Raw genomic sequence first — 27,966 nt, forward strand, 5'->3', positions numbered from 1 at the left:
CTAATTGACCATCCCAGTTTCCAACATGGTAAGGTTTAATCGGTGTTTACCTGTGCAGAGTCTAATACAAGATCTGAGGTGATGAATTCCACAAGAGGAAAATAAGGTGATCCCGATCCGGTGGTATCATAGAGTTTCACACTTCCTTCCATTGTTACCTAATTAGGTACATGGTGATTCTCTAAACCAAGTGTCCAAATACAAAACGATAGTCTATTTTTTTTTATCGTACTCTTACATAATAAGAAGTCCAGACAAGCAGTTACTGACTGCTAATTTCAACAGTGTTAGATGAACAAAAGTTTCATCAGTGCTTGTTGTTCCCAAAAAATATTGTATCAAAAGTATACATTCCCTTTATCCACACAAAATATTACGATGCTTGAAGCAAATTATTCCAGGATTAGGTGTATATTAGACACTGATGAATCGAAAAGAACCCGCTCATACCGAAAGTATCATCTGTGAAGGTTAAGGCACATAGAGATGACAATGCTGAACACACCGCAGCCACTATAGTTCATCATCAATTCATTGTCCAGTTGACAGGAGCATCGAAATCGACCTGTTTTAACTTGGTGCCTTATTAGAATTGGGACAAATAAATTTCTGTTCGAAATGGGAACCACACTGCCTGTTGACAGTGCATAAACAACAAACTTAGCTTCATTCAAAGTATACGATACACGATATGTGTCCGCATGCAAAACATTATGCAGGAGAATCATCAATTTGGCAAACACACTGGCATTTTTTTGATAAATAATCAAAACAGGCATGTTCTTCCATGGAAAATAAATCAAATCTAAAAGAACTTTCATAGATTAATATAATATATTCTATAAACTAGGCAAAAATATAACGACGAGATATTCTTAAGAAACAAAATTACCAAAACTGTAGTTCAAAACCTTCCGGCGGAGCAGGTTCCACTTGACCTTTTGACACATCTTTCCCAATTAGTATTTAGTGTAGTTCCATTACTTTCAATAAATGACTTCAACATTGCACGTCTTGTATCTGGATCCGCACCAGCATATAGTTTTTGAAAGAACTCATCTGCCGAACCCTTCTGATCTTCATCCTCTTCATCAACATCAAACTTTGACCAGTCAATGTGTAACACATTATGTGTTTTTTGATGATGACGGGTAATGTAATGTAAAATCAGTGCTAGTTTCATCATTTGTAGATTTCACAGAACTCTTAGTAGCTGTTTCCATCTGACCTGATTTTTATTCTAGCTTCTTCCATTGGAGAGTTTCCAGTTTGGTGAATGTCAATTCTGGTTTCTTAGAGAAAACGTAAAATTACATTTACAGGGTCCATTTGATATGATAATTAATATCAATCACTTCTAAACTTAGGTTGTAGTGTTTCCGCTGCTAACGGCTGTCGTATATCAGCAGGCTTGGGTGAAGGAATATTTGTTGTTCTTGTTGGTTCTATCTTAGTTGTGCTCGAAGTCGTCGTGGTGAAACCCTTCTTAGCCATTTTTTTCAGTTTTGTTTCAAGTTTTGTCTCCCACATGAGTAAAGTAGGGTCATTATACCCCCAGTCATGCAAAGTCGAATATTCTCTTTAGCCCTCTGGAACTCCTTCGAACTAAAAAAATAAATAAATATACTGTAATGGATTAATGCAATCTTTGATCAGTCACCTCTCTCTTGTGCAACATCCAAAACCTTATTCAGTAAATCTAGTGCATTCTGCAACGTTTCATCACTATGCCAATCAGCGAACCCAAAATATAACTTCTCTAAGGATGCAGTCTTGTATATGAGAGCCGTGAAATTTTGTGATGACTGCGATAGAACTTTATTGTGCAGTTAAAGCTGTTTATGGATCCTTCTCATCATATAACGTCTTGTATGCTTGTTTCAAATCGTTTTCGATAGCCATTGGGGTGGCAAATTCCAAATAGGTACTGCCATCTGGAAAGAGAATAATACATATAATCCCCATCTGGTGTCATTTGTTTAAATCTGTATTTTATCCGCGTAGGTGTCTAACATGAAATTTTGGTTTGATACCATGGAAACGTTTTCGTATATTTGCTACGGTACCGAATATTTTTGAAAATAATATTTATTAAAAAAAGAGTTACTACGTTGGCTTACATACTATTTAATAAATTGTAGATAAAGTTTCAATTCCTGTCCCCGTGGACAATATTTTGATAATGTACGTCTCCACTGCAGTAGAATAGGTCACTGAACTGGACCACGTACCTTCTGATGTGTAATCCTTGGTAATATGTGTCGTGCCCATTGGATAATCTGTTGTTGTTGTAGTTATATAGCTTGTTGCAGTAAGGGTACTAGTTGTGGTCCCTGTGGCAGGTTTACCGTCACTACCCGTTGTGGAATAATACGAAATAATTTCCGACACTGTCATGTTAAGATCAGTAAACGTGCTAGTATACGGATGTGGTATCGAAAATGGAACACTGATTGTCGAAGTTGTTGTCCCTGGGAATGGAAGGTTTGTCAATTCAGTTAAATGTGGAAGATACCCCGTTGTAGTAAAATAGCTCACTACTTCTGTTTGTGTCAGGAAGCCGTTGGTTATAGTAGTAGTATATGGAGATGGTAGACTGAACGATGGGATAAAATATTCCGTTGTAGTAACAGTATTTGGCAGCCCATCAGTATCCAAGGTTGTCTCATAGGACACTATCTTGGTTATAGTATTGCCCTCGTATGAAGCTTTGATGGTTAAAGGTGCAGGAAGAGCCGGCTTAGTAGGGCAAAGGTTAGTAGCTACCTTGTATGCGTCAACACCTGATTGGCAATTGGATGGCATTTCTGCATTAGAATTAGATTGCATCTGTAGACAGAGGGTTCCATCTCCAACATTATTGCATACCGAGGCCACAAACAGGCTTTCATTCAAGTTGGGACCTACATCAAAAATAAAAGACCCTGAATGAATAGTTATATTTAGCATACCGGTGACAGTACTATAATTATATGATAGTCCTTGGCGAATTGGTGGCCCCACTAGTAAAGTAAAAGTAGTGTCCGGGGGAAGTCTCACCACCGGAATAGATTCTGCAAGTTGCGGTCCTGTAAATAATAGCCAATCATTTTCTGCAGCGTATATTGTTTGGTTAAATGGTTTAGAGAGATCGAATATTGGCGGAAGGGGGTTTTGGAGATTTATACAACCTGTTCCAACAATGTTCGAAAATGTTATGTTATATTGTATATCTCCCGCCTCAACTTCTATGACACCATCATTAACAATCCCACCTGTAGGTCCTTCAAGCACAACAGAGCCACCAGGATAATTAATATAAATCACACCTTTGTTGATAAAGCTTCCAGTAATCGAGATACTACCAAAACTATTACGTGTAAAAGATAGAAACCCATTATTCAATAAGTTTGTGGCCTGGAAACCTTTTGAGCCCGCAAAATCCTCAGTTTGTAGAAACATCTGACCGTTGTTTGTAATGCTATCAGAGGAAATGGTACCAAATTTGGTTAAACCAAGGCAAAAGACACCGTTGTTAGTTATATCACCATCCATTGAAATTGGTACACTCCCTTTACTCATAAACGAGACACCAAATCCGGTGTCGACTATTACGTCCGTCTCAATTAGTGGGATATTAAATACCACGTCTCTTGTAATTTCAATACCGTGGGCAACTTGTGCCAACGAATAGAGCGCACCCACAACATAGAGTGTATATTTGCAAAATAGCATTGTTTAATAAATTTCTAGTCCGAAGCTGTTGAACTTTTGAAACATGTTGAGATAGGCATGAAATTAGAAGAGAGCCTGTTATCTTTGTCAGCACGTCTCCCTAATATATAGTAAATCATTTGGGTTACTTTGTAGCGAAAAACCATTGTTGTAAAAGCTGGGGGAACTGGGCATACTTTCAACCCCTGGTCAGGCAAATGAAGAAGACTCACAACAATGCAAATCCTTTTGAAGGCAAGAAAGGTATTTTTCATGCAGATCTATAAAACGATCGATAAAATCGCTCGTTTTCGAGAGAAAAATGGCAGGAACAGAATATCCGAAAAAGATAATAGGCCAACTCTGAAAGTCACCAGTCTTTAAAGAGTAACTGCTATATTGGCCATCAACTATGAATTTTTCTTCACTGACTCATAGGGTGGTAGATCTTAAGTGAGGCTTCTATCAATAGAAAATATAGAACCGAACTTTGGTAAATTCTTCACGAGACCGCTAACCACAGATACTGAATAGATACCATTCATTTATTAAACCGTGTCACTGGTTGATCATCCCAGTTTCCAACAGGAAGACGTTCTTCTTTCTCATCCTGGCCATCATTTTTTTCTATTCTTTTTGATTGTTAGGTTAATTCTTTATGCATGCGACCCATGATATTTTGAGACTAAAGAATACACGTCGTTTCATATTGCTAGGTTTTGATTATATTTGGTAGTGAGTCTACCCACGAGATGAATTCATCTTAAGATAGAAAAGTTTCTATAACAAATTTTCAAGAAAAACAGATCTCTTGGCCCAGTTGGTTAAGGCACGGTGCTAATAACGCCGGGATCAGCGGTTCGATCCCGCTAGAGATCATTTTTTAGATTTTTGACACTTAATCTTGAGCCCAATGGTAATTTAGACCCTTTACCAACATATACCATTTCAGTAAGTCTATGCTAAGAAAAGCTCTTTCAACTTACTTTACTTATAGAAAATGGGGGATAATTTTTATCAAATAATTTTACATTAATTGAAGGAGCGATGATATAACGTCTTCTTCAGCGAAGTTGCAGTTTCATTTATTTTGGTAAGTTGGCCGATAAAAATTAGATACTTTTCTTCTTCTTGTTTTGCTACTTTCCCTGTGTCTTTTAGATATTCTGTCGTTCAGTAGTTTCTTATACGATAAATTATTTTTACCTATGTCTGTTACGCTCTCTAATAAACGATCTCTTTCTTGGAGTTCCAATAGATCAAAGTACTCTTTCTTTAGAATATCACAAAGATTGTTACCGGAAAATGCACTTTCTTCAAACTTCGGGATCTTTGATACTTTCCTATCGTTACAATCATCACCAAAATGACCCTTACGGCCACACTTGAAGCAGAAAACTTTATGTAAGGGTAACAACCGTTTTCTTGCATCATTTGTCAGAATATATGTGCGCCATATTCCAGAACACATGTTGGAAGGATGTGTTTTCTTTTTACACAACCGACATCTATTCAATTTTGCAGAACTGTGGTTTCCTGTATTTTCATTTAGACTACCTTTAACATCAACATTAGATTCATTGCATGGTACCATCAAATGTTTCTTTTCACTATGAGATTAAGCTTTTCTCTTGAGTACCTGATGTATTTAACTTTTATTGTGATCTTGAATGAAATTTCTTTAGTCTAAAATATTTCAATTTCAAACGATGAAAAACTTGACAAAATCAAAATGAAGACAGCAAACAAACCGTTGGAACACACTTCACAGAAAGGGATCGTCGAAATCATAATCCAATGAGTGAATTATCTGAATCTGAGAAACGTAGGATCTTGAGGGAAAGAAGACAAAAGAAATTTGCTCAAGGTGGAGCTACTTCCAGATTGAACAAAATTACAGGTCAGGCAGAAAGTCATTTAAGTACAGAATCACCATTAGATACACCAAAACAGAAGATAACCTCCCCAGTATTAGAAACTGTTGGAGCTCCTAGGGAAGCTTCAATACCAACAACAAATAAGGATGCCAATGCTGATCCACAAGTAGAATTACTTAAGAAACTAGCTGATATGCAGAACCAAGATCAATCTACACCTGACTTGTTCTCCTTGTTGGGGTCTTTAAAAGAGGGAATGAATGATAATTCAACAGGTGCCACACCTGTTCAACCAGTTAATCTTGTGGACCAAGAAATGTTAGCCTATCATGACTACCTAGTGAACAGGTTAAAGGCTTTCACCATTCTGATCAAATGGTTAGTTCTATTACCTTACATTTACTTTTTGACCAAGAGTGCTTATTCTTCAGCACCAATCTCGTTCTTCACCACACCATCCAATTTCTTTATGATATTCACATCATTTGAAATAATTGCAACGTCTATCTACTATCAAAAATTACAATCCATTGAGAAGGCCAATAAAGTGAACACGATGCATCAAAATAGCAAGATAGTTAAACTAGTGTCATTAATCCCGGAGGGAATCGTACCAATTCCAGATTTGACGGGAAAAGTGGTCCTGGCACTGCAGTACTGGGATGTTTTATCCATGTTCATTACTGACATTTGCTTTGTCATTATAGCCATGGGCCTTTGTTCTTATTTTGTCTGACTGCCTATAAAGGATTTCATACTTGACATTTAACCTAGGGACAAAACCATGACGGTGTTCTATTTTATTCTAGATAGTTATAAATAATTATAAATGAACAACTCTTTTAGTCTTATCGATATGACTGCAATATGAATATTCAACTTCTCAAACAAGTAAAGGTGTATATTTCGCTACTCATTTATGGCAACTACTATTGTGTATTTGACAATAATAGTTATTTGATAGTGTTAATGTTATCCCGACCCAATATTATACCTTATAATTGCGTCGGGATCGTGTCGCACGGAGTTTTCCCCCATAATTAGGCTGTATCAGGATAAATAGAACAAGGGAGTCTTAGTTCAATTTAACACTGTCTTCTTTTCACTCAATAACTGCAAGAACAGAGACTCTTACAAACAAATTAAAGAGTTACAGGAATTAACTAATTAATCTATCCAATGAAACATCCGGAACCAGATAAGAAACACCATAGACCTCTATTAGACGCTTCAGGTGCAGACCCTCATAATGAGGCAGAAGACGCCACTGCTACAGCCATCTTACGTCGTAAGAAGAAGCCAAACAATTTGATTGTGGAACGATGCCACTAATGATGACAATTCCATCATTGCTTTGAATTCCGCAACTATCGATACTCTTGAATTATTCAGGGGTGATACCGTATTGATCAAGGGGAAAAAGCGTAAGGATACTGTATTGGTTGTCCTTGTAGATGATGATGTGGAAGAAGGTGCATGCCGTATTAACAGAATTGTGAGAAATAATTTGAACGTCAGATTGGGTGATATTGTTACTTTACATCCATGTCCCGATATTAAATATGCAACAAGAATCAGTGTTTTACCCATTGCTGATACCATTGAAGGTGTCACAGGGAATTTATTTGATGTGTTCTTAAAACCTTATTTCGTGGAAGCCTATAGACCTGTAAGGAAAGGTGATCATTTCATTGTTAGAGGTGGGATGAGACAGGTGGAATTCAAAGTGGTTGATGTGGAACCAGAAGAATACGGTGTTGTTGCCCAAGATACTGTCATACACTGGGAAGGTGAACCTATCGATAGAGAAGATGAAGAAAATAGTATGAATGATGTTGGTTACGATGATATTGGTGGTTGTCGTAAACAAATGGCCCAAATTAGAGAAATGGTGGAGTTACCACTGAGACACCCTCAATTGTTCAAAGCCATTGGTATTAAACCACCAAGAGGTGTTCTTATGTATGGTCCACCTGGTACGGGTAAGACTTTGATGGCCAGAGCTGTGGCTAATGAAACTGGTGCCTTTTTCTTTTTGATTAATGGTCCGGAAGTGATGTCAAAGATGGCCGGTGAATCAGAATCCAATTTAAGAAAGGCATTTGAAGAAGCTGAAAAAAATGCTCCTGCTATTATTTTTATTGATGAAATCGATTCCATTGCACCCAAGAGAGATAAGACCAATGGTGAAGTGGAGAGAAGAGTTGTTTCCCAATTGTTGACTTTAATGGACGGTATGAAATCAAGATCAAATGTTGTCGTCATTGCAGCAACGAATAGACCAAATGCCATTGATCCAGCATTGAGAAGATTTGGTAGATTTGATAGAGAAGTGGACATTGGTATCCCTGATGCTGTGGGTCGTCTTGAAATTTTGAGAATTCATACAAAGAATATGAAATTGGCTGATGATGTTGATTTAGAATATTTAGCCAATGAGACTCATGGTTATGTTGGTTCTGATGTTGCGTCATTATGTTCTGAGGCAGCCATGCAACAAATTAGAGAAAAGATGGATTTGATTGATTTAGAAGAAGATGAAATTGATGCAGAAGTATTAGATTCATTAGGTGTCACTATGGATAATTTCAAATTTGCTCTCGGTAATTCCAACCCTTCAGCATTACGTGAAACTGTGGTAGAGAGTGTCAATGTTACTTGGGAAGATATCGGTGGTCTTGATGAGATTAAGCAAGAACTAAAGGAAACTGTAGAATATCCTGTGCTACATCCCGATCAATATACGAAGTTTGGTCTTGCTCCCTCTAAGGGTGTGCTGTTTTATGGGCCACCTGGTACAGGTAAGACTCTTTTAGCCAAGGCAGTGGCCACAGAAGTCTCTGCTAATTTTATATCTGTTAAGGGTCCTGAATTATTAAGTATGTGGTACGGTGAATCTGAATCCAATATTCGTGATATATTTGACAAGGCCAGAGCTGCAGCTCCTACGGTGGTGTTTTTGGATGAATTAGATTCCATTGCAAAAGCAAGAGGTGGGTCCATGGGTGAAGGTGGTGCCTCAGATAGAGTGGTGAATCAATTATTGACTGAAATGGATGGTATGAATGCGAAGAAGAATGTCTTTGTCATAGGTGCCACAAACAGACCTGATCAAATTGATCCTGCTATCTTGAGACCGGGGAGATTAGACCAATTGATTTACGTTCCATTACCCGATGAAGTGGCCAGATTGTCCATCTTGCATGCACAATTGAGAAATACACCTTTGGAACCCGGTTTGGACTTGTCTTTGATTGCCAAGGCTTCACAGGGGTTCTCAGGTGCTGATTTATCATATATTGTACAAAGAGCAGCCAAGTTTGCCATTAAGGAATCCATCGAGGCTCAAGTGGAGAGGACCAAGAGAGAGGATGCCAAGGCAGAGAGTGAAGGTGATATCAAGATGGAGGGCCAAGAAGCTGAAGAGGAACCCGAGGAGGATCCTGTTCCATTTATAACGAGAGAGCATTTTTGCCGAGGCAATGAAAACTGCCAAGAAATCTGTTTCTGACGCGGAGTTACGTCGTTATGAAGCTTATTCGCAACAAATGAAGGCCTCCAGAGGCCATTTCAGTGGGTTTGCGTTCGATGAGAATGCTAATACGAATGCCACTGCGGGTACGGGTGATAATGGTGGTTCAAGCGGTGCTAATTTCGGTACTGGCGCGAACGACGAGGAGGATGATTTGTATAGTTAGTTGAAAGAATGTTTTATCTATATATATATATATGTGCAAAAGCAGGAATGAAAATGAATTAAATTAAAAATGCAAGTTTATTATTTATTTATGATGACTATTTATGAATTAATGATTTTTAGCTAAATATGCGAGGATTTATTAAGGGAAGAATGAGGATACCCAACCTGACAGAGTGTAATTGCTATCGTTACTGTTTGAGTTTGAGTATGAGTATGAGCATGAGCTTGAAAATGAATTGGAGGATGAAGTTGACGAAAGCAATAAACGCTGCTTTTCATCCAGGGAGGGTATTAGATTATTCACCTTTGCAAACGTCTTTGTACAAAAGGGTATAAAGTCGTCCTCATCCTCCATTGATACAGATGCAGTTGTATTAGAATATGAGCGCGATTCCGCCATGGATGATGACCGTGACATGGGGGGCGAGGGATACGATAATGAAGATGCAGAAGGATAATCCATGTCTATGGCGACGAATTCCTTGGAGATTAATGGTATGCTGTTTGTGTTAAATCCGTTCATGGATTGCAGGATTGCATCCTCACCCAAAGTCAGGTTATACTGGAACAAATTGAGTATTTGTCTCTCTATGAGGTTTACTTGATGAATGGGTATGAAAGAGTCAGTGTATTGGGACCAATTTAGGTTTTTAATGGAGTAGTCATTGACAAATTTCGTTGCTATTATGAGACATCCTAAAAAGACATGATGTGGTATAGTTTGTTTAGAATGCACGAGTTGGAAAAACCTGTCGATGTATGTGGCTGTGACCAATAGTGTTGTCATGGGCACATTGGACGCATTTATCAGATTGGTGATGAACTGCGTCAATGATGGAGCTGTTGGTGCAGTCTCTGCAAGTTGCGAGGCCAGTTTTTGCACAAGAAACTTGACTATCTCTGGAGATACGGGAGTTTGAATGAGACGTAGTAGACGACCCTGTTTTGTTCGCGACATTGTATTGTGTTGTGTAGCGAAAGGACGGTTGAGTTTGGTAATGGGTTGTTGGACAAGAGTTATGAGATGTCGTTGGGGAATGTGCAGACGATGATTTATATAATGGTGATCATGCAAAGAACCGGCTACACTTAAGAGAATAAGGTTTGCATTGAAGAATGAAAAATATTTTGTTCGCTACGTATAGCCAGTAAAACAAAACAAAAGGCTATTTACCTCTCCAACAAAGAAATATCCGCAGCAAAACAACATCGTTTCTGACGAGACGCGGGTTTTCTTCCCCTGACACCGCCATTGTTTCAGCTTCTGCGGCCGTTTCTGAGCCATGACTTCGGAATATAAAGAACCGAGTCAAAGTCTTCTCTCGAGAAAGCAACTCGGTTCTCCGGTTTCTCACAAAGGAACCTCACAGGGAGTCAATGTGTGTCCGTATTATTACACACAAGCGTACGTACACATACATAATATATACTGCCGACGGGGCTATAATCTGGAGAACTTTTGGCTGGCTGGCTGGCTGCCATGTCTCTGTCTACGCAGGAACCTTACCAAAGGTCTCGATGTCGGGGTAGTAGAAAAATGCCATTGCAATCAATAGGTACATGGCCAGCGACATAACCCCCTCTAACCAGTTGGACTCCCCGTCAAGGATTAAGTAGTTTGATAGAAACACGGCGATAAAAAGCGTCGTGGTCTCGAATGTAGAGAAGTTTAAAGTCATGGGGACGTTAATCATCCACCCCACAAGAACCATGAAAGGAGTCACGAATAATGAAATTTGTAATGAGGACCCAATGGCAACACTTAATGCTAGGTCCATCTTGTCCTTCATTGCCACCAACACAGAGGTAACATGCTCTGCAGCATTACCCACAATAGGAATAACAATCAACCCAATAAATGTCTTGGATAAACCCGTAGATTCCACAACGTTATCAATAGTCCCCACCAAGTAATCGGCACATAGGGAAATGATAACCGTAGCACTCAATAGGAAGCATAATGATGATCTGATACTCAATGTATGAGCAGGTTTATTGGAATATTGACTCATAATTTCGTCAGTCTCCTCCATTTGCTGTTCAAATAATTCATGGTGTGATCCCAATTGGAAAACCAAGAATAATAGATAGATAATCAACAAGATAATGGATGTACCTCTGGATAATTCAAGAATCTTCTCATCCACAATCCCACTGGCAGATTTCCCACTTGGTAAAGTGGCTCTAAATGCAGCAGGGATCAAAAGCGATGCACATGAAATGGCCAATAAGGATGACATTGTTTGAGCAGCTGTTTGATTAAATCTTTGTTGCACTCTATTGTACCCACCAAAGATGAAACAAAACCCAAGCACTAGCAACAAATTAGAAAGTAAACTACCCAGCATGGAAGCTTGAACAATACGAACTTGACCCTCTTTCAAGGCAATGATGGAAACAATCAACTCCACAGCATTACCAAATGTAGCATTCAACAACCCACCAACGGTACTACCAGCCTTGTCCGCCAATTCCTCCGTGGCATAGGCTAGAATGGCCGCTAAGGGAATGATAGCTAAGAAATTAAAAACAAAAGTCCATGTGTGTGATAATTCCATGAACCCAAAAAAAATCCCCAGGGGAACAATCAATAATAGAATGTTTAAAGGAGATGAATAAATAACATAGTGTAAGTCCATCTTGGCTGTTTCCCAAGTGGTTTGATCGGCATCCGCATCGATATCGGCCCTCAATTGGCCTCCAGCTCTGCGATGATTGTCCGCAGTAAGTAAGGGTGTAGTAGAGTCCATTTCTTGGTAGTGTCTATGAACTTGTTTCTCTTGAAGAGATTTGGAATTTTAAGTTCCCTTTCATTGGATATCCTGAGTTAATTTTCAACATCCAATGCAATGAATGCCAGATGAAAACAATAAAAAGCCGCGCCTTTGTCACACTTAGTAAAAAAAAAAGAATGTCATTATTTATTGTGTTTTACTTAGACTATATATAAAATACAGTGTAAATCCCAGTCCCATACACTATTAAACCCCAGATAAACATAAATGTAAGAACTGGTTTATCCTTCGAACATACAATTTGCCACACTTGTGTAATCTTCTTGGCCCAACGCAATAGCTTCCCACCAGGCGTTTGCATTTCATAAACTCTATTATAATCAGAAACACCATTAAACCCTATATCGTAAGGGTTACTGCTACCAGGGTAGTAATTATTATTATGCAATTGTGGTATCTCTTGATGGTTATGCAATGGTAACCATGGTTCACTGTTTAAAAGATTATTGATATCGTCATCTGGGTGGACATTCTCTTCCTGGGCGGTGCCTCTCGTATCAAACCAATCGTCTAAATCCTTCCAAAAGAAAATGACAAAATTCATCACAAAATTTATTATTGTGAAGGGTAAAACCATTATCAACAGGAAATGAGAGATGGGTTTCAAGCCAAAATAATTTATCACTTTGGAAAACAAATCTTCATTGCCTGGAATGTAAATGAAATAGATTGACATCAACAAACATTCACCCACGAGTAATGAAGTGTTACCTAGGATGCAAACACTCAATTGGAATAAATAAATGAGCAATGTCCTCGATGTGCCTATTTCATTAAAATACCTTATTTGGATAGTGCCCGATGTAGGCTCACCTGAATGTAATCCATAATCTACTCCTGGTTGTTCTTGTGTATCTAATAAACGGTCCTCCACGTTTCCTGATGCAAACTTCAAAGAATTATCGGTATCATTAATTAATAAAATCGAATCATTTTGGGAGGTGGAATGAGAGAGAGATGACGATGGAGCAACATTGGACGATTCAGCATTAATACTACCATATCCATTGGCTTGATGATGTTCTTCCCCATGAGAGGACGAATATACATTGTTTGAAATATTAGATGCTTGCTTCCGTATGTCCACACATTTTGATAAAGTTATATTTTTCCTATTAGGGAGATGATGAGGACGATGATGAATATTATTATTATTATTATTATTATTATTACTACTAGTATTAATGTTATTGTTATTGTGGGACATTTCATTTGCAGAAAGTGAATCTCTCTTTACTTCTTTAAATTTAAATAAATTATCGACGATGGAGAGGGTAAATTCCCCCAATGACCATGATATCCCAAATATATATGATTGCTTTGGGATTATTTGCCAATATGCTTGATTTATTGATGATATATTGGACGTTGAGTCCTGAATTTGTGGATATGCCAATGTTACCAGGATGCAAAAAATGAACCAGTCATTTAGTGGGTAATCCAATATTAGGTTTAACACTAAATATCGTTGATTCACATTTAATATGAAAGCTCTAATGAAATAATAAACAAATGGTGAACATAAGCCCAACAAAATAGTTCTAAAATAGTCTTGTGAATTCGGATTAAACATTCCAGGCCCATCATAACTATTAGGTATGGATTGCCCCGTTAGATATGCTAATGTGTATAGTAGCATTACTGTTATGGATCCCAATATTATAATTTGTGAATTACTGGAGCAAAATACCGGCATAAAATAGCTTGCCGAATGTGTTATTCGAACCATCTTATTGAAATGTAGTCTGTTATAGGTAGCGAGAATGGTATGGTTTCTGTACGTCCCTGACTTGATATGGCACTGCACAATAGTTATTAATTTTTTTGTTCATCCTTAGTTCGAGATTTGAACGAAAAAATTAACCTTACAGGGAAAATCGGGGTTCAAAAATACAGACTTCTAATGTCAAAGAGACGAAGAGAGTAAAATGGAATGTTTTTATTATTATTTTATTTAAATGATGTTTATTAACAATATAAAATTATGATAAGATAAGATTTTATTTAAATTTTAATACTTGTTTGTTTAATCGAATAAACCGAAACCCATTTCATCGTCGGATTCTTCAGCTTCTTCTTCAGCTTCTTCTTCAGCGGCAGCAGCGTCACCGGAAGCAGCTTCACCACCGGCAGCAGCGGCAGAACCAGCAGCTGGACCAGCAGTGTGGAAACCGGATAAGATTTCTTTCAAATCCTTACCTTCGAAAGCCTTAGCGTAAACATCAGCCCAGACCTATTTAAAAATTAATATCATAGATATTCATTCAATAAAGAATAAATAGTAGACATATATCTTGTTAGTAAATTGCAATTTGATGTAGTAAAATATTAGGAAGAGGAATTGAGATTGACAGATTAGGAGGTACGTCAGCACAATTATGTTAAATTTGTCATATTTTTTTGGAGTCAAAAGGGTGTTCTTCGTGCAATTACGGAGGAATACAATCATTGGAATACTTTGCATAGTATCTTGAGTTCAGTAGTTTTTCGAAAGTCATAGAGGTATATATTCATAAATTCATTTAGTGATTCTTGATTCCTTTTTCAATTTCCATGTAGTTAAGCCATTAGGTTCTCCATTATCTCATCCTCAGTTCCCAATTTCGTGGTTGTAATTGTATCATACGTTGTCAACGTTGGCACCAGCAGCCTTGGTGACAGTCAATAAGTTTTCACTGGTGATATCTAAACCAGCATCAGCTAAGATGAAAGCAGCGTAAGAGATGATAGCGTCAGACATTTTATATTAGTTGTATGTTTGCGGTGCTAAGGGTTTATTTGAGGCCAATTACCAAATTATACGCACCAATTTGATATATTCCATTACAGATTGAATGGTATAGATAGATTACTAGCTTGATTGTTGCACTAGAAACAACGCGAGAGACGCAAACTGGGAAATCTGAAATTTGTAATTTCAAAATGAAAGCTTTTAAGAAGTTGTGGCTGTGGTGGTTGGGTGCTAAAGCTGTGACTGTTTTGTAGTGTCTGGGTGTGTCACAACTGATTTTCATTATTGTCTTGCGGGGATACAAAAGGACCATATTTAATAAATGAAGAATATTTTAGATCATGTAAACATATATAAAACTTATATAGAGAAATAATATATAATGCCGAGATATTCAGATGTGCGTAAGGAGAGGGAATATGTATTTGTTGGTGGTAAAATGAATATGGGTTCACTTCTTTTCCATGTTGTTAATGGTGGACTCCATGTCGCTAAGCTCCTTACGCTGTCTCTTTAATTGCTCTCTCAAACGTATTAATTGCTCCTTTTCATGCTGTCTAGCAAAAAAATCTTCATTCATTTGCTCTCTCTTGGTGAAGGCGTCCCCTGAAGCACTCCCTCTTGGGGTCCCGGTTGAACCGGAAGAACCACCTGGATTACCTGGATACATTCTCTTGGATACGGTACTACTTGGTAAGTTGATCTTACGGACAATTAGTTTGGAACGTTGGAACATGGTTAGTACTGGAATGGTTTGGGTCTTTCGAGCTATTGTTCCTTGTAGGGGATAGAACGAATAATAGATCTACCAGTACGCAACATTTTTGTTAAATAGCAATTTCGTCTCCCTTTATTAGCTGAGCCGTACAAAATACCATTTTCGGAATTTTTAAGCGCCGATAATTGGCCCGCGGTCACGTGGACGAATCATCTGACTTTGATAATCATAGTGAAAAGTTGTATTATATTATGTTACATTATTTATTTGTCTACTTATACTTTGGCCTTCTTAGTAGCAGGTTCCCCCGTAATATCAAGAGGATCTTCATCTGTTGGTGTGCCCTCTTGCTTGGCTTTCAATCTTGGCGTATTGACTTCCATATGGAAATCTTTAATGATGGAATCCACATCATCAATGTTTAATGGTCTAACATCACCCAACTTTTTAATCTTTGCAGTGACTTCTTTCACTTGATCATCAGTTAAATTCAAATTCAGTTGATCCACTCTGGATTTAATGGCGTTCCAACCGGTTAACCTATTAGCAAAATGAATATATCTTTTCAAACCGAAATCATGTGGATCCAAAATTTCATAAGTGGATGGGTTAGCCAAGATGGCCTTTGCATGAATACCAGCCTTGTGAGTAAACGCACAGAACCCTGTGATTGGATTATTGAATGGGATATTCACTTCCACGGCATCAGCAACCAAACTTTCAATATCTCTAATCTTGTGCAGTTTATATTTAGACTTGACATATTCTGGAGCTGCCACAATCATTCTTGCCATCAACCCACCTAATGGAGTAATACCGTTTCTTTCACCTATACCAAGAACACTGACATCAATTAGACGAGCACCACCTTCCAAGGCAGTATAAGCATTAGCAATGGCACAACCTGTATCATTATGGAAATGACATTCAATGTCACAGGAAACAACACTTCTCAAAGTTCTTACCAATTCGTAAACTTGTCTTGGGTTGGCACAACCAACAGTGTCAGCAATACCGACTCTGTTAACACCAATGGAATTGACAGTCTTGTAAATGTTTAAAAGATCCACCAAATCACTTCTGAATGAATCCTCTGAGGAAAATCTGATTTCAATACCCTTAGACTTGACAAAATTAATCACTTCCACTGCACTATTAGCAATATAATTCATATCCTTCCCATGAGAATATTGTCTTAGGAATTTGGAAGTACCAATAACAACATCCACACCATCGACACCAGTTTCCACAGCGACTCTAGCATCATCCATGTGACATCTAATATGTGTTAAGATCTTAGCCTTTAAACCTAATTTACAAATGGCTTCACAATCCTTTCTACTTTGTTCGGATGCCACGGGGGAGGTCAATTCAATGTAATCGACACCGAAATCATCCAATGCCTTGGCAATTTCAATCTTCTTCTCCGTGTTGAAGAAGGCATTGGCGAATTGTTCACCTTCTCTCAAAGTAGAATCGATCAATTGGAAATTGTTCACATTGGAGAGGAAATCACTTGGGTTGGGTCCGTATGGGTTTTGTTGTTTGGTAGATGTTTCAGCGGTCATCTTGAATAGATTTATTTACTTAATTGTCTTATGAAAAATGTGACAGAAATACACAAGAGAAGGTTATTATTTGTGACAAGTACCTGAACTGGTTCCTTTATATAAATATGTTGGGATTCTTCATTGGTATTTGTAAGGCGAATTCCGTACGTCGATGGGACGGATGAGCAATAGTACATACGTGGGGACTTACTTACTTAGGTACGTAATGTACGCACCTAGAATATGAGTAACCCGATCGATGTGAGTGTGTGTTACGCAGGTTCTAGAGTGGTCCAGTGAGGTTTCTGTATACCGCTGGAACTTGAGCGCCTAATATTTTTCATTGTTTTCCCATTTGGGGACTTTTTCCGGCGGAATTTCTGGAGTCATCGTCATGGATGGAACCTGGAGATCCATATTGCGCTGGAATTTCGATGGCTGGCGGAATGGGGGTCCCCCAGGTGAGTAATAGGTAAGGTGGTCGACGAATTAAGGCATAAATGTCAGCGGCTAATTTGGTGAATTGACACACCCTTTATGGGTTTCCCGGATTTGCATCTTCCAGAACGTCGAGTTCTGCTTGTGTTTGCTGTGTTTTGGACTGTCCGACAACACGCCAGCTTCCAATGACATGACAGTAATTGGGAGATTGTTCTACTAGGGTAGGTCTAGCATAAGCTGGGCGGATTGAACCTGAGTCGTGTGTCAAATAATGTTGATGTTAGTTAGCTAGTTAGTTCTTGGCGGACAAATTTAGAATTTCCAAAATTGAAGGAAAATCGTACATGTCAAAGAGGGAATGAGGGGAAGAAAAAGTGGTAAAACTACGTAAATGGAAACATATACAAGTAGAATAAGAGTTATAGCGTTAAATACATATCTGGCATCAGTAGGTAGGCAACATAAAAACTAATGCTAAAGACGCAATCAGCTAGAAGAATAGGATTCGTTGGGATACGCTCTCTGTCAACGGGCAAATCGACATTGACTGAATATTTACAAGATCCAAATAAGTTAATAGTTATCCCGATAACATCCAGGGAAAGCTTCGTTTATTTTAAGCATTCGCCAACATTATTAAACAAACAATCCGCTTTGATCAGAGGGGAGAACTATGTTAGTGATAAGTGTGCCAAATTATGGAAGAGAATGCTCACGAGTCCGAAGAAAATTAACAAGAAGATTGTCTCCATGGTACAAGTGTTCTTGGATAATATCCATTGGCAAGAGACTAGTTTGAAGACTATTCCCGGTGAAAATCACCTCCTGAAACGAATAAGGGGACAGAATGAACAAAAAGTGACAGCTAAGCAGTACCTGAATCTCACCACCAATAATGAAAATACTCTCGAAAAGATAAGAATGGAACCCATATCAGTGTATTACCCCGGTGGGTCCATCATCGGAAGGGACAAGGTGGAAATGCAAATGACCAGATTGTACGAGAATGGCATACAAAACCATAAGAAATACATGTGGTACTGTTTGTTGGGAGTACCATTAACATTACCTCTAGTGTTGATTCCGATAATCCCCAATGTTCCGGGATTCTACCTGACATACAGAGCATATTGCAATTGGAAGGCGTACATGGGTGCCAAGCATTTGAAGTCCATGTTGCGAAACAAAGACACTGTTCTGCAGTTCAAGCAATTGGAAGGGTATGATTCTGTCGTTGCTCGGGGAGCGTCAATGGACAACATAGTCTCCTTCCTGAAGATCGATGAGATGAGTAGTCATTTGAATGAAGCTCAACGTCAAGAAACAAATAAGTTGTGACTGTCTTGCACCCGAACACCAGCCGTCATCATTGTGTTTTTTTCTCATTTCCATATTTTTTTTGCGAATTGCCCAATTTCGCAAAATGCGGCAATGGCATATTTCAACTGATAGATCGAGCGAGTACTTTACATAAACTGCCTTTATCTGTGCCATCCCTTCCTCCCTTCTGCTTTTGTTCCCCCTTAGAGAAACCAGAACATCCATTTATTTTCATTATGAGAGCTAAGTGGAGAAAGAAGAGAACTAGAAGACTAAAGAGAAAGAGACGGAAGGTGAGAGCTAGATCCAAATAGTCGAACAATCGAATTCTACTTTATTTGATACAAGTTTATTATTTATGCATTCATTGTTCACGGAAATAGACTATTTCTAGCTGGAATTATCATCTATCCCATCCGAATTGCCTGTTACTTCTATTCCATTGTTGTTTGAAGATCGGTTATATATCGTTTTTTATGTATGTATCTGGTTTAGATAATTTAATAAAAGTGATAGGAGATTTGAATTAAATTGAATAGAATTCTGTATTTAAATTTTAAAATAAGTTGCAACATAGGAACCATTGGCGCTTGCCTTGACCATGACGATTGTCTTCTTGATTTTCGGCATTGTTGGTCTCGATAGGCTGCTGTTGTTCATATGAGAATTGTGCGGGCAATTGATTCATACCGTTGGTGATGTTAAGATAACTGACAGGAACCGGATAATTATAATATTGAGAGTACATGGATTGCAAACTGGTTAATGTGTCACCTGGGTCGAAGCTACATTTTTTGGGTTTTTGAATGGTGGAGCCTACAAGGTACCTGTTACCGGTATTATTGTTCATATTAATAGGATATGCAATGGGCGTCTTGGCTGAATTACTTCTACCAGATCTTGATTCATCAGTCATAAAACTTATTTCTTCCTCTTCTGCATCCACACCAATGACCGTTTCATTAAATCTAGTGATATCAATCTTTTCTGACTCTTCAGGCACTTCCTGTTTCTGATCTTTCCACCAATGTCTTACGGAATTCCAAACATCTGATTCACTCTTCACACTTTTCTTCACTGGTGTGGCAAATTGATAGGGATGATTTCCCTCAATGGCCATGGCGGATCCCTTATTTTGTGATCCAGGTACCCTCCACTTAATTAGAGAATCCTCCATCTTTTGCACTAATTTATTGGATTCTGGTCTCTTTCTCTTCATCTGTCTTTGTTGTACTAATTCTCTTACACTGGGGATATCTCTCCCCGGTAAAATCTCTCCACTAAAAGTATCCATCTTTTTTTGACTCTTCTATTCTTTGGGATCTCTTTTTTGGGTTTGTAGCTTAGTCAATATGCTTTCTCCATTATCTATTTATTTGTGTCATAAAAGAACGACACTGTTCGTCGGACGCGACTCCCCCTAACACACTTTTTTTTTCCAGTTTAGTAATCTATGCCAGAGGAAAAGTTTGACTAAAACAATAAGAAGGGTAATGTCGACTGATTGAACGATCTGATTCATGACTTCCTTCAGCAGACAAGTAATAATCAAATAACTAAACCATAACGATATAATGACGGAGGTGGAAGATATCCATATGCAAGATGCCATTGAAGAACGTGAAGAAGTACAACTTTCATCGATCCCTAAACCGGCAACTGCAACCAAGACCACCGGAAGTAATATTAACGAATTGGATCAATGGATAGAATCTTTGAGTCAGTGTCAAAATTTACCCGAGGAAAATGTAGTGGAATTATGCAATTTGGCCAAAGAGATCTTGGAACAGGAGGAGAACGTTAGAGCTGTTAATGTTCCTGTGACGATATGCGGGGATATTCATGGTCAATTCCATGATCTGATTGAATTATTTAAGATTGGTGGACCCTGTCCGGATACAAACTATTTGTTCATGGGAGATTACGTGGATAGAGGGTATTATTCCGTGGAAACAGTCTCGTTATTGGTAGCCATGAAGTGTAGGTATCCTAATAGAATTACCATATTGAGAGGTAATCATGAATCGAGACAAATTACACAGGTTTATGGGTTTTATGATGAATGTCTAAGAAAATATGGAAGTGCCAATGTTTGGAAATTATTTACTGATTTGTTCGATTATCTGCCCATTACTGCATTGGTAGATAATAAGATTTTCTGCCTACATGGTGGCCTCTCACCCATGATCGAATCCATTGATCAAATAAGGGAATTAAATCGATTACAAGAAGTTCCCCATGAAGGTCCAATGTGTGATTTACTGTGGTCTGATCCAGATGATAGAGGTGGATGGGGGATAAGTGCTCGAGGTGCAGGTTTTACATTTGGTCAGGATATAAGTGAACAATTTAATCATACGAACGATCTAAGCCTGATTGCCAGAGCACATCAATTGGTTATGGAGGGATATGCTTGGTCACATGAACAAGACGTGGTAACCATATTTAGCGCTCCCAACTATTGTTATAGATGCGGTAATCAAGCTGCTATTATGGAAGTGGACGAAAAACATGAAAAGCAATTCTTACAATATGATCCATCAGTAAGACCAGAAGAACCTGCTGTAAGCAGAAAGACACCTGACTATTTCTTATGAAGACTGTAAAATACAACCAACGATAAAAACAACAACATAAATTTATATTCAAAGTCAAGAAAGACTATAACATCCTTCAATGAACGAAGACTCGTACATGCAAACAAAATTAATTGCATCACATCATATCATATCATGTCACAACAAACACAACACAACATAACATAACATAGTATATCATATCATATCATATCAAACAAGTTTATAACGTATTAATTAATCATAATCATAATCATAATCATCATAATACTAATTAATAATCAGTTTGAGGAAAATTTATCAAGTTTATCTGCCTATCTATCAATGATTTTATTTACGTACTACATAATTAACGAGTTACTTTTCTTTATATCTCTTTTTGTTATTAAAATTCGTGGCCATTGTATTTTGAGAATAGGGTATTTTGGAGTTCAATTGTGGTGTTGTTGCTGGTGCTGTCATTGCATATTGGTACGGATATTGATACGGTTGGTATGGGTATGATCCTTGAAAACACTGTTGTTGCTGATATTGTTGAGCTAATGGCGGTATTGCAATAGGGTATGCTTGTTGATACATTATTTGCGGGTTATTCAGATAGGGGTTTGAAGTCATTGTTTGTGAATATGGATAAGGTGGTAAATATTGTCTCTGCCGACTATTGTAATCATGATATTGACTATTGTTCCTCAAATAACTCACTCCATTCCGCGTTTGATTCGACAACTTCTCTTCTTCTCGATCATCATCACCATCTTCAAATTCACTATTTAATTTTTCAAATATCTCTAATTTTTTTTGTTCATAAAGTCTCTCTCTCTCTATTCGTTGCTTTTCCATATCTAGTTCTGAGACACTCTTAGAGCTTCCCGGTATTACACTCGCAGAAGATGTAGATTCTAAACTCTCGCTACTTTCACTAGCCGGGTTGTTCTTTCTTTTAAGAATCTTATACTTAGTAGTGGGCGTTGAAACGGTGCTCTTCTTCTTATAATCACTTTGTTTCAAAGCCTGTAACAATGGTTTCTTATCATCAAATTGGAACGAATCATCTTTATATATGACTAACCTTGTATCATTAGCTACATGTGCCAAATTATGGTATTGTGCCACTTGGTGAGTCAATAATCTATAATATGAGTTCATTGGGGTCAATTGATATGATGGATCAGATGAATTAATTAGATTAATAAGAATATTTTCCAGATTTATGATGAAGTCTCTGTCGTTTGGTTTATCAAATAAAGCAATAATCATCACGTCACTTAGAGGTTGAAAGGATGGTTCTCTCATGGTAGCAAATTGTGTGTATAAGCAGCTGTAAACGGGGTCTAACCTGAGTGTCTCGGTGATTCAACAGTCTCTTCAACTTCTTCTACTTCATTTATTGATTAAGCACTCTTCAATGCTTTTACCTTTTTGTCCGAGGAATTCGGACAAGTGTATAAACTAACCAACAATGATATTTGACAATCACCATTTATACACAGATCGAGCACAGAACCATCTTCAAATCTGCCACTTAACTGATTTGTTGTATTCCAAAAGCACAGACAACATGGTGCTCAATTCAGTCTCTAGTGTCATTGAGGATACTTTGTTTATTTCAAGGGATCCTGCTAAGGAAGCCCAGGGATACTATATCCTCTCACCAGATGCCGATGAAGCTCTAACCTTAGAAACAATCGATGATCTCATCATCAACCATTTATCTGAATCAGGTAGAATCAAAGATGGTAAAAAATTTAAATATTTGATGGAATCCTACACCAGGGCACAAAATATCAGGAAAAGATTAAAGAGACAATTAGAAAAAGAAACTGATGTCAAACTAACACTGGACAAATTAGATCAATTAATCGTTGGGTATGGTCTAATATTATTTTTGGTGAGCGATTTTGCTTGCGAAGATGATAGAGCATCAACCCCCCTTCCCATGATACAAATATTAGATGGTAATGCTGATCAGTATAATCAATTTCTTTATGCAATCATTAAACAGTCTATAGAGGAAGGCTCCACTTTTGAATTTGTGGAGAATTTCTTTAATTCATTGGTATTATGTGTTTCTAACGAACTAGGAACCACGTTTAACATTTCTCAATCGAAGACCTATAATTCGGTATTAACCCTCTATGAAATGTTTCTTTCCTTCAAAGAAGTTGCTGAAATATTTACACAAATTGAGTCCTTTTTTGGAGAAGAAGTTTACTCTAAGGGAAGCATTGCGTATTGGGAGAAATATACCATTTTGGGCCCCATATTACAATTATCACCATTAGAATACCACGAAACCATGGACAATTATCAATCTTTCGCAGGTCAAAAAGCCTTCGTGAAACAAACTGATTTAAAAATACTAAATGAATCATTACAGAATCAACATAATATTATTTTGCAACGATTATTTGGTATAATTGATAGATTATTCCGTATATCTTCAAAATCAAGGGAGGATGTTTTATCTTATTTTGCCCAAATTGTTAATAAAAACCATTTAAGAAGAGGTGAAGCTGATATAGACCCAGCAAAGACTGAGTTGACTTCAGATGCAACTATGGCAAATATCACCGTAATCTTAATCAAATTCACTCAACCATTCTTAGATATTTCATATAAGAAAATTGATAAAATTGACATTAATTATTTCAACAATGTCAACCTTTTTTTGGATTTATCTAATGAGACAAGGATTAACTCTGATTATAAAGAGGCTGAACAGTTTTATGACCAAAACAAGAAACAAAATGGGGAAGACATTAAACCAAACTTCATTTCCGATTGCTTCTTTTTAACATTAACTTATTTGCATTATGGTATTGGTGGTGTCTTATTGAGAGACGAGAAAAACTCACCTATATTAAAGAGAATGGAAGCTGAATATGAACGAATGAGAAATTTACAACAGCAAAGGGCAACCGATGCCAATCCATTTATGAAGAATATCCTAAAGATTCAACTACAAAAAATCGAGGATGAGATGGCAAAGTTTCAATCATGGAAATATTCATTTCAATCTTTTTTTTCAAACAGGGCAATCCAATCAGAGGTCTTCGATTTTGTTTGTGGTGCATCAACTTTCCTTATTCGTGTCATTGATCCTTCCCATCAATACCCTTTTAAACAATTAAATCTGCCTTTAATACCAGATCAAATTGGTGTGGAGAATGTGGATAACGCAGACTATTTAAGAGCGCATGCACCAGTGCCTTTCAAATATTATCCAGAATTTATAGTCGAAGGTTTAATTAATTATACATTTTACATTTCTCGATATACAAATTCACCAGTCATTGATCATGGATCAAGACTGAATTCTTTCGTTGAATTTACCACAGTAATATTACGTTGTCCTGAAGTAATCTCGAATCCGCACTTAAAGGGTAAAATGGTTCAATTACTAAGTATGGGTTCATACAAATTAAATGAGGTCACACCAGGATTTATGATGTCCATATTTGAAAATAATGAACTAGTTTCCAAAAATTTACTATATGCCTTGTTAGATTTTTATGTCATTGTAGAGAAGACGGGTTCATCATCACAATTTTATGATAAATTTAATTCCAGGTATGCCATTTCCATAATACTTGAGGAAATCTACCAGACTATTCCCAAGTATAAACAACAATTATATTTGCAAGCTAAGAATGACCCAGATTTTTTCACTAGATTTGTAGCTAGAATGCTGAATGATTTGACATTTTTATTAGACGAAGGTTTAACAAACTTAACTGAGGTTCATAAAATTAATTTGGAGTTGGAAAATATCAATAGAAATTCTACTACTGCTACTACACCCGTAACGCCTGAACATATCGAAGATTTAAAGCGTAAATTAATCTCAGCTGAAAAGCAGGCTAAATCATCATGTGGTCTTTCTGCCAAATCCATGGCCTTATTTGAACTGTTCACAGGTGACATCCCAAGATCATTTGTTACCCCTGAAATCGTTGGTAGATTGGCTGGTATGCTAAATTATAACTTAGAATCGTTAGTGGGACCTAAATGTGGTGAATTGAAAGTGAAAGATCCTGAACAATATTCCTTTAATCCTAAGGAACTATTGAAAGCTGTTTGTACCGTTTACATTAATTTAGCTGATCAAGATGACTTTGTCGCTGCTGTTGCAAGAGATACGAGATCGTTTAAAGAAGAATTGTTTAAGAAAGCAGTATTTATCTTGGGTAGAAGAACAGGTCTTGTATCAGATCAATTCTGTGCAAGGTTACTAAATTTTGGTAAGGCTGCTCAAACGCAGAAAGAACAAGAGGAACAAGAAGATATTGAATTAGGTGATGTCCCTGATGAATTTTTGGATCCGCTAATGTATACTATTATGGTGGATCCTGTCACATTACCCACGTCACATGTTAATATCGATAGAAGTACTATCAAGGCTCATTTGTTGAGTGATTCCACTGATCCATTCAATAGATCACCATTAAAATTAGATGAGGTAATTCCAAATGATGACTTACGTGAGAAGATTCAAGCTTTTATAAAAGAAAAAAGACAGAAAACAAAATAATCCAAGATAAGTTTATATGCTATAGTTCTGAGTTAATTTTTGTTGTTTTATAATTATAAATGTCTCAAGTTTTGTATCTTTTACATCAATAACTATACAGAGCAAATCAACATAGGGAGAATGAATAAACACAAATTATTATATATTTGGAATAATGATATACTTTCAAAATTAAATTAATTTAGATTAGAGATTTTAATTAATTTAAGCCTTGATAGCGTACTTTCTTTGTGGGAAAGCTCTTTGCTTCTTTTGTTGCTTTTCAGTAGTTCTGGAAGCTTCAAACTTGGTCAAAGCTCTTCTCAAAGCTCTGGTCTTCTTGGCTCTCAAGTCCTTTGGTTGGTACTTCTTACCCTTGTATAATTGTCTAACAGCATCTCTTTGTTGTTGGTTAATGACAGTCAAGACACGGGCAATGTCCTTTCTAACAGTGTTGATCTTTGGTAAAGATGGCTTGGATAACTTTTGAACCTTTAATTCAGCTAATTCCTTCTTCAAGTCAATCAATTGAGATTCTAATTGTTCCTTAGATTTGGTTCTTAATTCGTAAGCTTTAACACCGGCCTAAATAAAATAGTAACGAAAATTTTCCACGTATTGGAAAATAATGTTCTTGATTGTTAGTATATTTGGTCGTTTTTTTAACTGGAATGGTAGAAAGAAATAGAGGTAACATCATAGTTGAAGATAGTACTGGTGTCCAAGTAACATCTAGTCTTAAAAATGCACAGCTTTGAAAATCTGCAAATATTAGAAGATCCATCAGATAGATACATTGGTACTTTGGTTCTCCCTTTCCCTATCCTTTCATTCCTTTCTTTCTAATGATAAACACATACCATTTTGAATACTGTGACTTTTTCTGTGGTTTTTTAAGTTTACAGCTAAGATTTAATTAGTATCTAAATTTCTTGAAGATAGTATGAAATAGTAGTCAAATATTTTCCAATGGTCACATCGTCCATTTACCGATTTCAAAACTTGGCTGTTTGCTTGTGAAATTTCCGCACAGACGCAGAAAATAAAAAGGCGAAATTGTAAAAAAATTAAAGGTCTTACACAATGACTGGGTGTTACAAAACAAGGAGGCATGGGTGTAAACGGTCTTGAGAATTGTTATTTGAGGGAATAAAGACTAATCTGAATAATGATTCTTCAAGTTAACAGTTACAGAGAGTCGTCTTCACATTAAACTATATTTCTGTTATCGCTAGCTATACTATATTATATTATACTATACGATATTATACGATATTATATGATAACAAAGAATATATCCAACAACATCTATCCATCAAGGCCAATAAAATCATAATAATTACTTATATTTACTCTTTTTGTTCTGCATTTCTTATCTATTTAGTTCTTTACAATCATGATTGGTTTTTCAAATTGTTACTCAACCATTCCAAACCTTCGTACAAACCTTCACCTGAAGTAGCACAAGTTGCTTGGATAAACCATGGACGGTTTCTGATAGAGTGTAAACCTAATTTTTCAGTGATTTCAGCTGCAGACATGGCTTCTGGTAAATCTTGTTTGTTGGCAAAAACTAACCAAACTGCATTTCTTAATTCATCTTCGTTCAACATTCTTTGCATAACTTCTCTGGCTTCACCAATACGAGATCTATCGTTGGAATCCACAACGAAGATAACACCTTCAGTGTTTCTGTAATAATGTCTCCACAAGGATCTGATTCTATCTTGTCCACCCACATCCCAAACGGTAAATGAAATGTTCTTATATTGAACGGTCTCCACGTTGAAACCAATGGTTGGAATTGTAGTAATAACTTCACCCAATTTCAATTTATATAAAACAGTGGTCTTACCAGCACCATCTAGACCCACCATAAGGATTCTCATTTCCTTGTTACCGAATAGGTTACTGAACAACTTGGATGCAAACAAACCCATTTTCACTTATTGATCTTAATGTGATTCGATAATTTCAAAGATATGTTCCTTTAAAGAATATAGAAGATCCTTTAAATTTAAAATTATAATAACAATTGAAATCAAAAATTCAAGA

At 37.1% G+C, this 27,966-nt stretch overlaps 17 protein-coding genes and 1 non-coding gene across 18 annotated transcripts, besides 1 other annotated feature; 6 read left to right on the forward strand and 12 right to left on the reverse strand.

Moving 5' to 3' along the window:
• Positions 1-2,127: 2,127 nt before the first annotated feature.
• On the reverse strand, positions 2,128-3,714 carry NCAS0E03550 (uncharacterized protein; the record flags this gene model as incomplete). The annotated part of the gene is made up of 1 exon (XM_003676734.1): positions 2,128-3,714. One exon carries the CDS (start codon positions 3,712-3,714, stop codon positions 2,128-2,130), a length of 1,587 nt encoding a protein of 528 aa, XP_003676782.1.
• Positions 3,715-4,498: 784 nt separating this feature from the next.
• Positions 4,499-4,572, forward strand: NCAS0Etrna14I. Its single transcript has one exon. It is a non-coding gene; the product is annotated as a tRNA-Ile (tRNA).
• Positions 4,573-4,774: 202 nt separating this feature from the next.
• On the reverse strand, positions 4,775-5,287 carry NCAS0E03560 (uncharacterized protein; the record flags this gene model as incomplete). The annotated part of the gene is made up of 1 exon (XM_003676735.1): positions 4,775-5,287. The coding sequence occupies one exon, from the start codon at positions 5,285-5,287 to the stop codon at positions 4,775-4,777; it is 513 nt and encodes a 170-aa protein (XP_003676783.1).
• Positions 5,288-5,490: 203 nt separating this feature from the next.
• GET2 (GET complex subunit GET2) lies at positions 5,491-6,306 on the forward strand (the record flags this gene model as incomplete). The annotated part of the gene is made up of 1 exon (XM_003676736.1): positions 5,491-6,306. One exon carries the CDS (start codon positions 5,491-5,493, stop codon positions 6,304-6,306), a length of 816 nt encoding a protein of 271 aa, XP_003676784.1.
• Positions 6,307-7,275: 969 nt separating this feature from the next.
• On the forward strand, positions 7,276-9,081 carry NCAS0E03580 (uncharacterized protein; the record flags this gene model as incomplete). The annotated part of the gene is made up of 1 exon (XM_003676737.1): positions 7,276-9,081. One exon carries the CDS (start codon positions 7,276-7,278, stop codon positions 9,079-9,081), a length of 1,806 nt encoding a protein of 601 aa, XP_003676785.1.
• A 328-nt stretch (positions 9,082-9,409) lies between these two features.
• NCAS0E03590 (cyclin family protein) lies at positions 9,410-10,228 on the reverse strand (the record flags this gene model as incomplete). The annotated part of the gene is made up of 1 exon (XM_003676738.1): positions 9,410-10,228. The coding sequence occupies one exon, from the start codon at positions 10,226-10,228 to the stop codon at positions 9,410-9,412; it is 819 nt and encodes a 272-aa protein (XP_003676786.1).
• Positions 10,229-10,760: 532 nt separating this feature from the next.
• On the reverse strand, positions 10,761-12,020 carry VCX1 (Vcx1p; the record flags this gene model as incomplete). The annotated part of the gene is made up of 1 exon (XM_003676739.1): positions 10,761-12,020. The coding sequence occupies one exon, from the start codon at positions 12,018-12,020 to the stop codon at positions 10,761-10,763; it is 1,260 nt and encodes a 419-aa protein (XP_003676787.1).
• Positions 12,021-12,210: 190 nt separating this feature from the next.
• Positions 12,211-13,794, reverse strand: AIT1 (Ait1p; the record flags this gene model as incomplete). The annotated part of the gene is made up of 1 exon (XM_003676740.1): positions 12,211-13,794. The coding sequence occupies one exon, from the start codon at positions 13,792-13,794 to the stop codon at positions 12,211-12,213; it is 1,584 nt and encodes a 527-aa protein (XP_003676788.1).
• Positions 13,795-14,091: 297 nt separating this feature from the next.
• Positions 14,092-14,805, reverse strand: RPP1B (ribosomal protein P1 beta; the record flags this gene model as incomplete). Its single annotated transcript, XM_003676741.1, has 2 exons — positions 14,092-14,298; positions 14,692-14,805. 2 exons carry the CDS (start codon positions 14,803-14,805, stop codon positions 14,092-14,094), a joined length of 321 nt encoding a protein of 106 aa, XP_003676789.1.
• A 442-nt stretch (positions 14,806-15,247) lies between these two features.
• On the reverse strand, positions 15,248-15,532 carry NCAS0E03630 (uncharacterized protein; the record flags this gene model as incomplete). Its single annotated transcript, XM_003676742.1, has 1 exon — positions 15,248-15,532. One exon carries the CDS (start codon positions 15,530-15,532, stop codon positions 15,248-15,250), a length of 285 nt encoding a protein of 94 aa, XP_003676790.1.
• A 257-nt stretch (positions 15,533-15,789) lies between these two features.
• Positions 15,790-17,082, reverse strand: NCAS0E03640 (homocitrate synthase; the record flags this gene model as incomplete). The annotated part of the gene is made up of 1 exon (XM_003676743.1): positions 15,790-17,082. The coding sequence occupies one exon, from the start codon at positions 17,080-17,082 to the stop codon at positions 15,790-15,792; it is 1,293 nt and encodes a 430-aa protein (XP_003676791.1).
• An 894-nt stretch (positions 17,083-17,976) lies between these two features.
• On the forward strand, positions 17,977-18,843 carry MRX19 (Mrx19p; the record flags this gene model as incomplete). The annotated part of the gene is made up of 1 exon (XM_003676744.1): positions 17,977-18,843. One exon carries the CDS (start codon positions 17,977-17,979, stop codon positions 18,841-18,843), a length of 867 nt encoding a protein of 288 aa, XP_003676792.1.
• Positions 18,844-19,061: 218 nt separating this feature from the next.
• Positions 19,062-19,139: a sequence feature (Short protein (NCAS_0E03660, CCC70436.1) was converted to a misc_feature.).
• Positions 19,140-19,381: 242 nt separating this feature from the next.
• NCAS0E03670 (uncharacterized protein) lies at positions 19,382-20,119 on the reverse strand (the record flags this gene model as incomplete). The annotated part of the gene is made up of 1 exon (XM_003676746.1): positions 19,382-20,119. The coding sequence occupies one exon, from the start codon at positions 20,117-20,119 to the stop codon at positions 19,382-19,384; it is 738 nt and encodes a 245-aa protein (XP_003676794.1).
• Positions 20,120-20,399: 280 nt separating this feature from the next.
• NCAS0E03680 (serine/threonine-protein phosphatase) lies at positions 20,400-21,422 on the forward strand (the record flags this gene model as incomplete). Its single annotated transcript, XM_003676747.1, has 1 exon — positions 20,400-21,422. One exon carries the CDS (start codon positions 20,400-20,402, stop codon positions 21,420-21,422), a length of 1,023 nt encoding a protein of 340 aa, XP_003676795.1.
• A 336-nt stretch (positions 21,423-21,758) lies between these two features.
• Positions 21,759-22,694, reverse strand: RBS1 (Rbs1p; the record flags this gene model as incomplete). The annotated part of the gene is made up of 1 exon (XM_003676748.1): positions 21,759-22,694. The coding sequence occupies one exon, from the start codon at positions 22,692-22,694 to the stop codon at positions 21,759-21,761; it is 936 nt and encodes a 311-aa protein (XP_003676796.1).
• Positions 22,695-22,860: 166 nt separating this feature from the next.
• UFD2 (ubiquitin-ubiquitin ligase UFD2) lies at positions 22,861-25,932 on the forward strand (the record flags this gene model as incomplete). The annotated part of the gene is made up of 1 exon (XM_003676749.1): positions 22,861-25,932. The coding sequence occupies one exon, from the start codon at positions 22,861-22,863 to the stop codon at positions 25,930-25,932; it is 3,072 nt and encodes a 1,023-aa protein (XP_003676797.1).
• A 204-nt stretch (positions 25,933-26,136) lies between these two features.
• On the reverse strand, positions 26,137-26,774 carry RPL35A (60S ribosomal protein uL29; the record flags this gene model as incomplete). The annotated part of the gene is made up of 2 exons (XM_003676750.1): positions 26,137-26,496; positions 26,772-26,774. The coding sequence occupies 2 exons, from the start codon at positions 26,772-26,774 to the stop codon at positions 26,137-26,139; spliced, it is 363 nt and encodes a 120-aa protein (XP_003676798.1).
• Positions 26,775-27,305: 531 nt separating this feature from the next.
• Positions 27,306-27,851, reverse strand: ARF1 (Arf family GTPase ARF1; the record flags this gene model as incomplete). Its single annotated transcript, XM_003676751.1, has 1 exon — positions 27,306-27,851. The coding sequence occupies one exon, from the start codon at positions 27,849-27,851 to the stop codon at positions 27,306-27,308; it is 546 nt and encodes a 181-aa protein (XP_003676799.1).
• Positions 27,852-27,966: the final 115 nt, after the last annotated feature.

This window comes from Naumovozyma castellii, chromosome 5 (assembly GCF_000237345.1).
Source record: "Naumovozyma castellii chromosome 5, complete genome".
Taxonomy (NCBI): Eukaryota; Fungi; Ascomycota; class Saccharomycetes; order Saccharomycetales; family Saccharomycetaceae; genus Naumovozyma; species Naumovozyma castellii.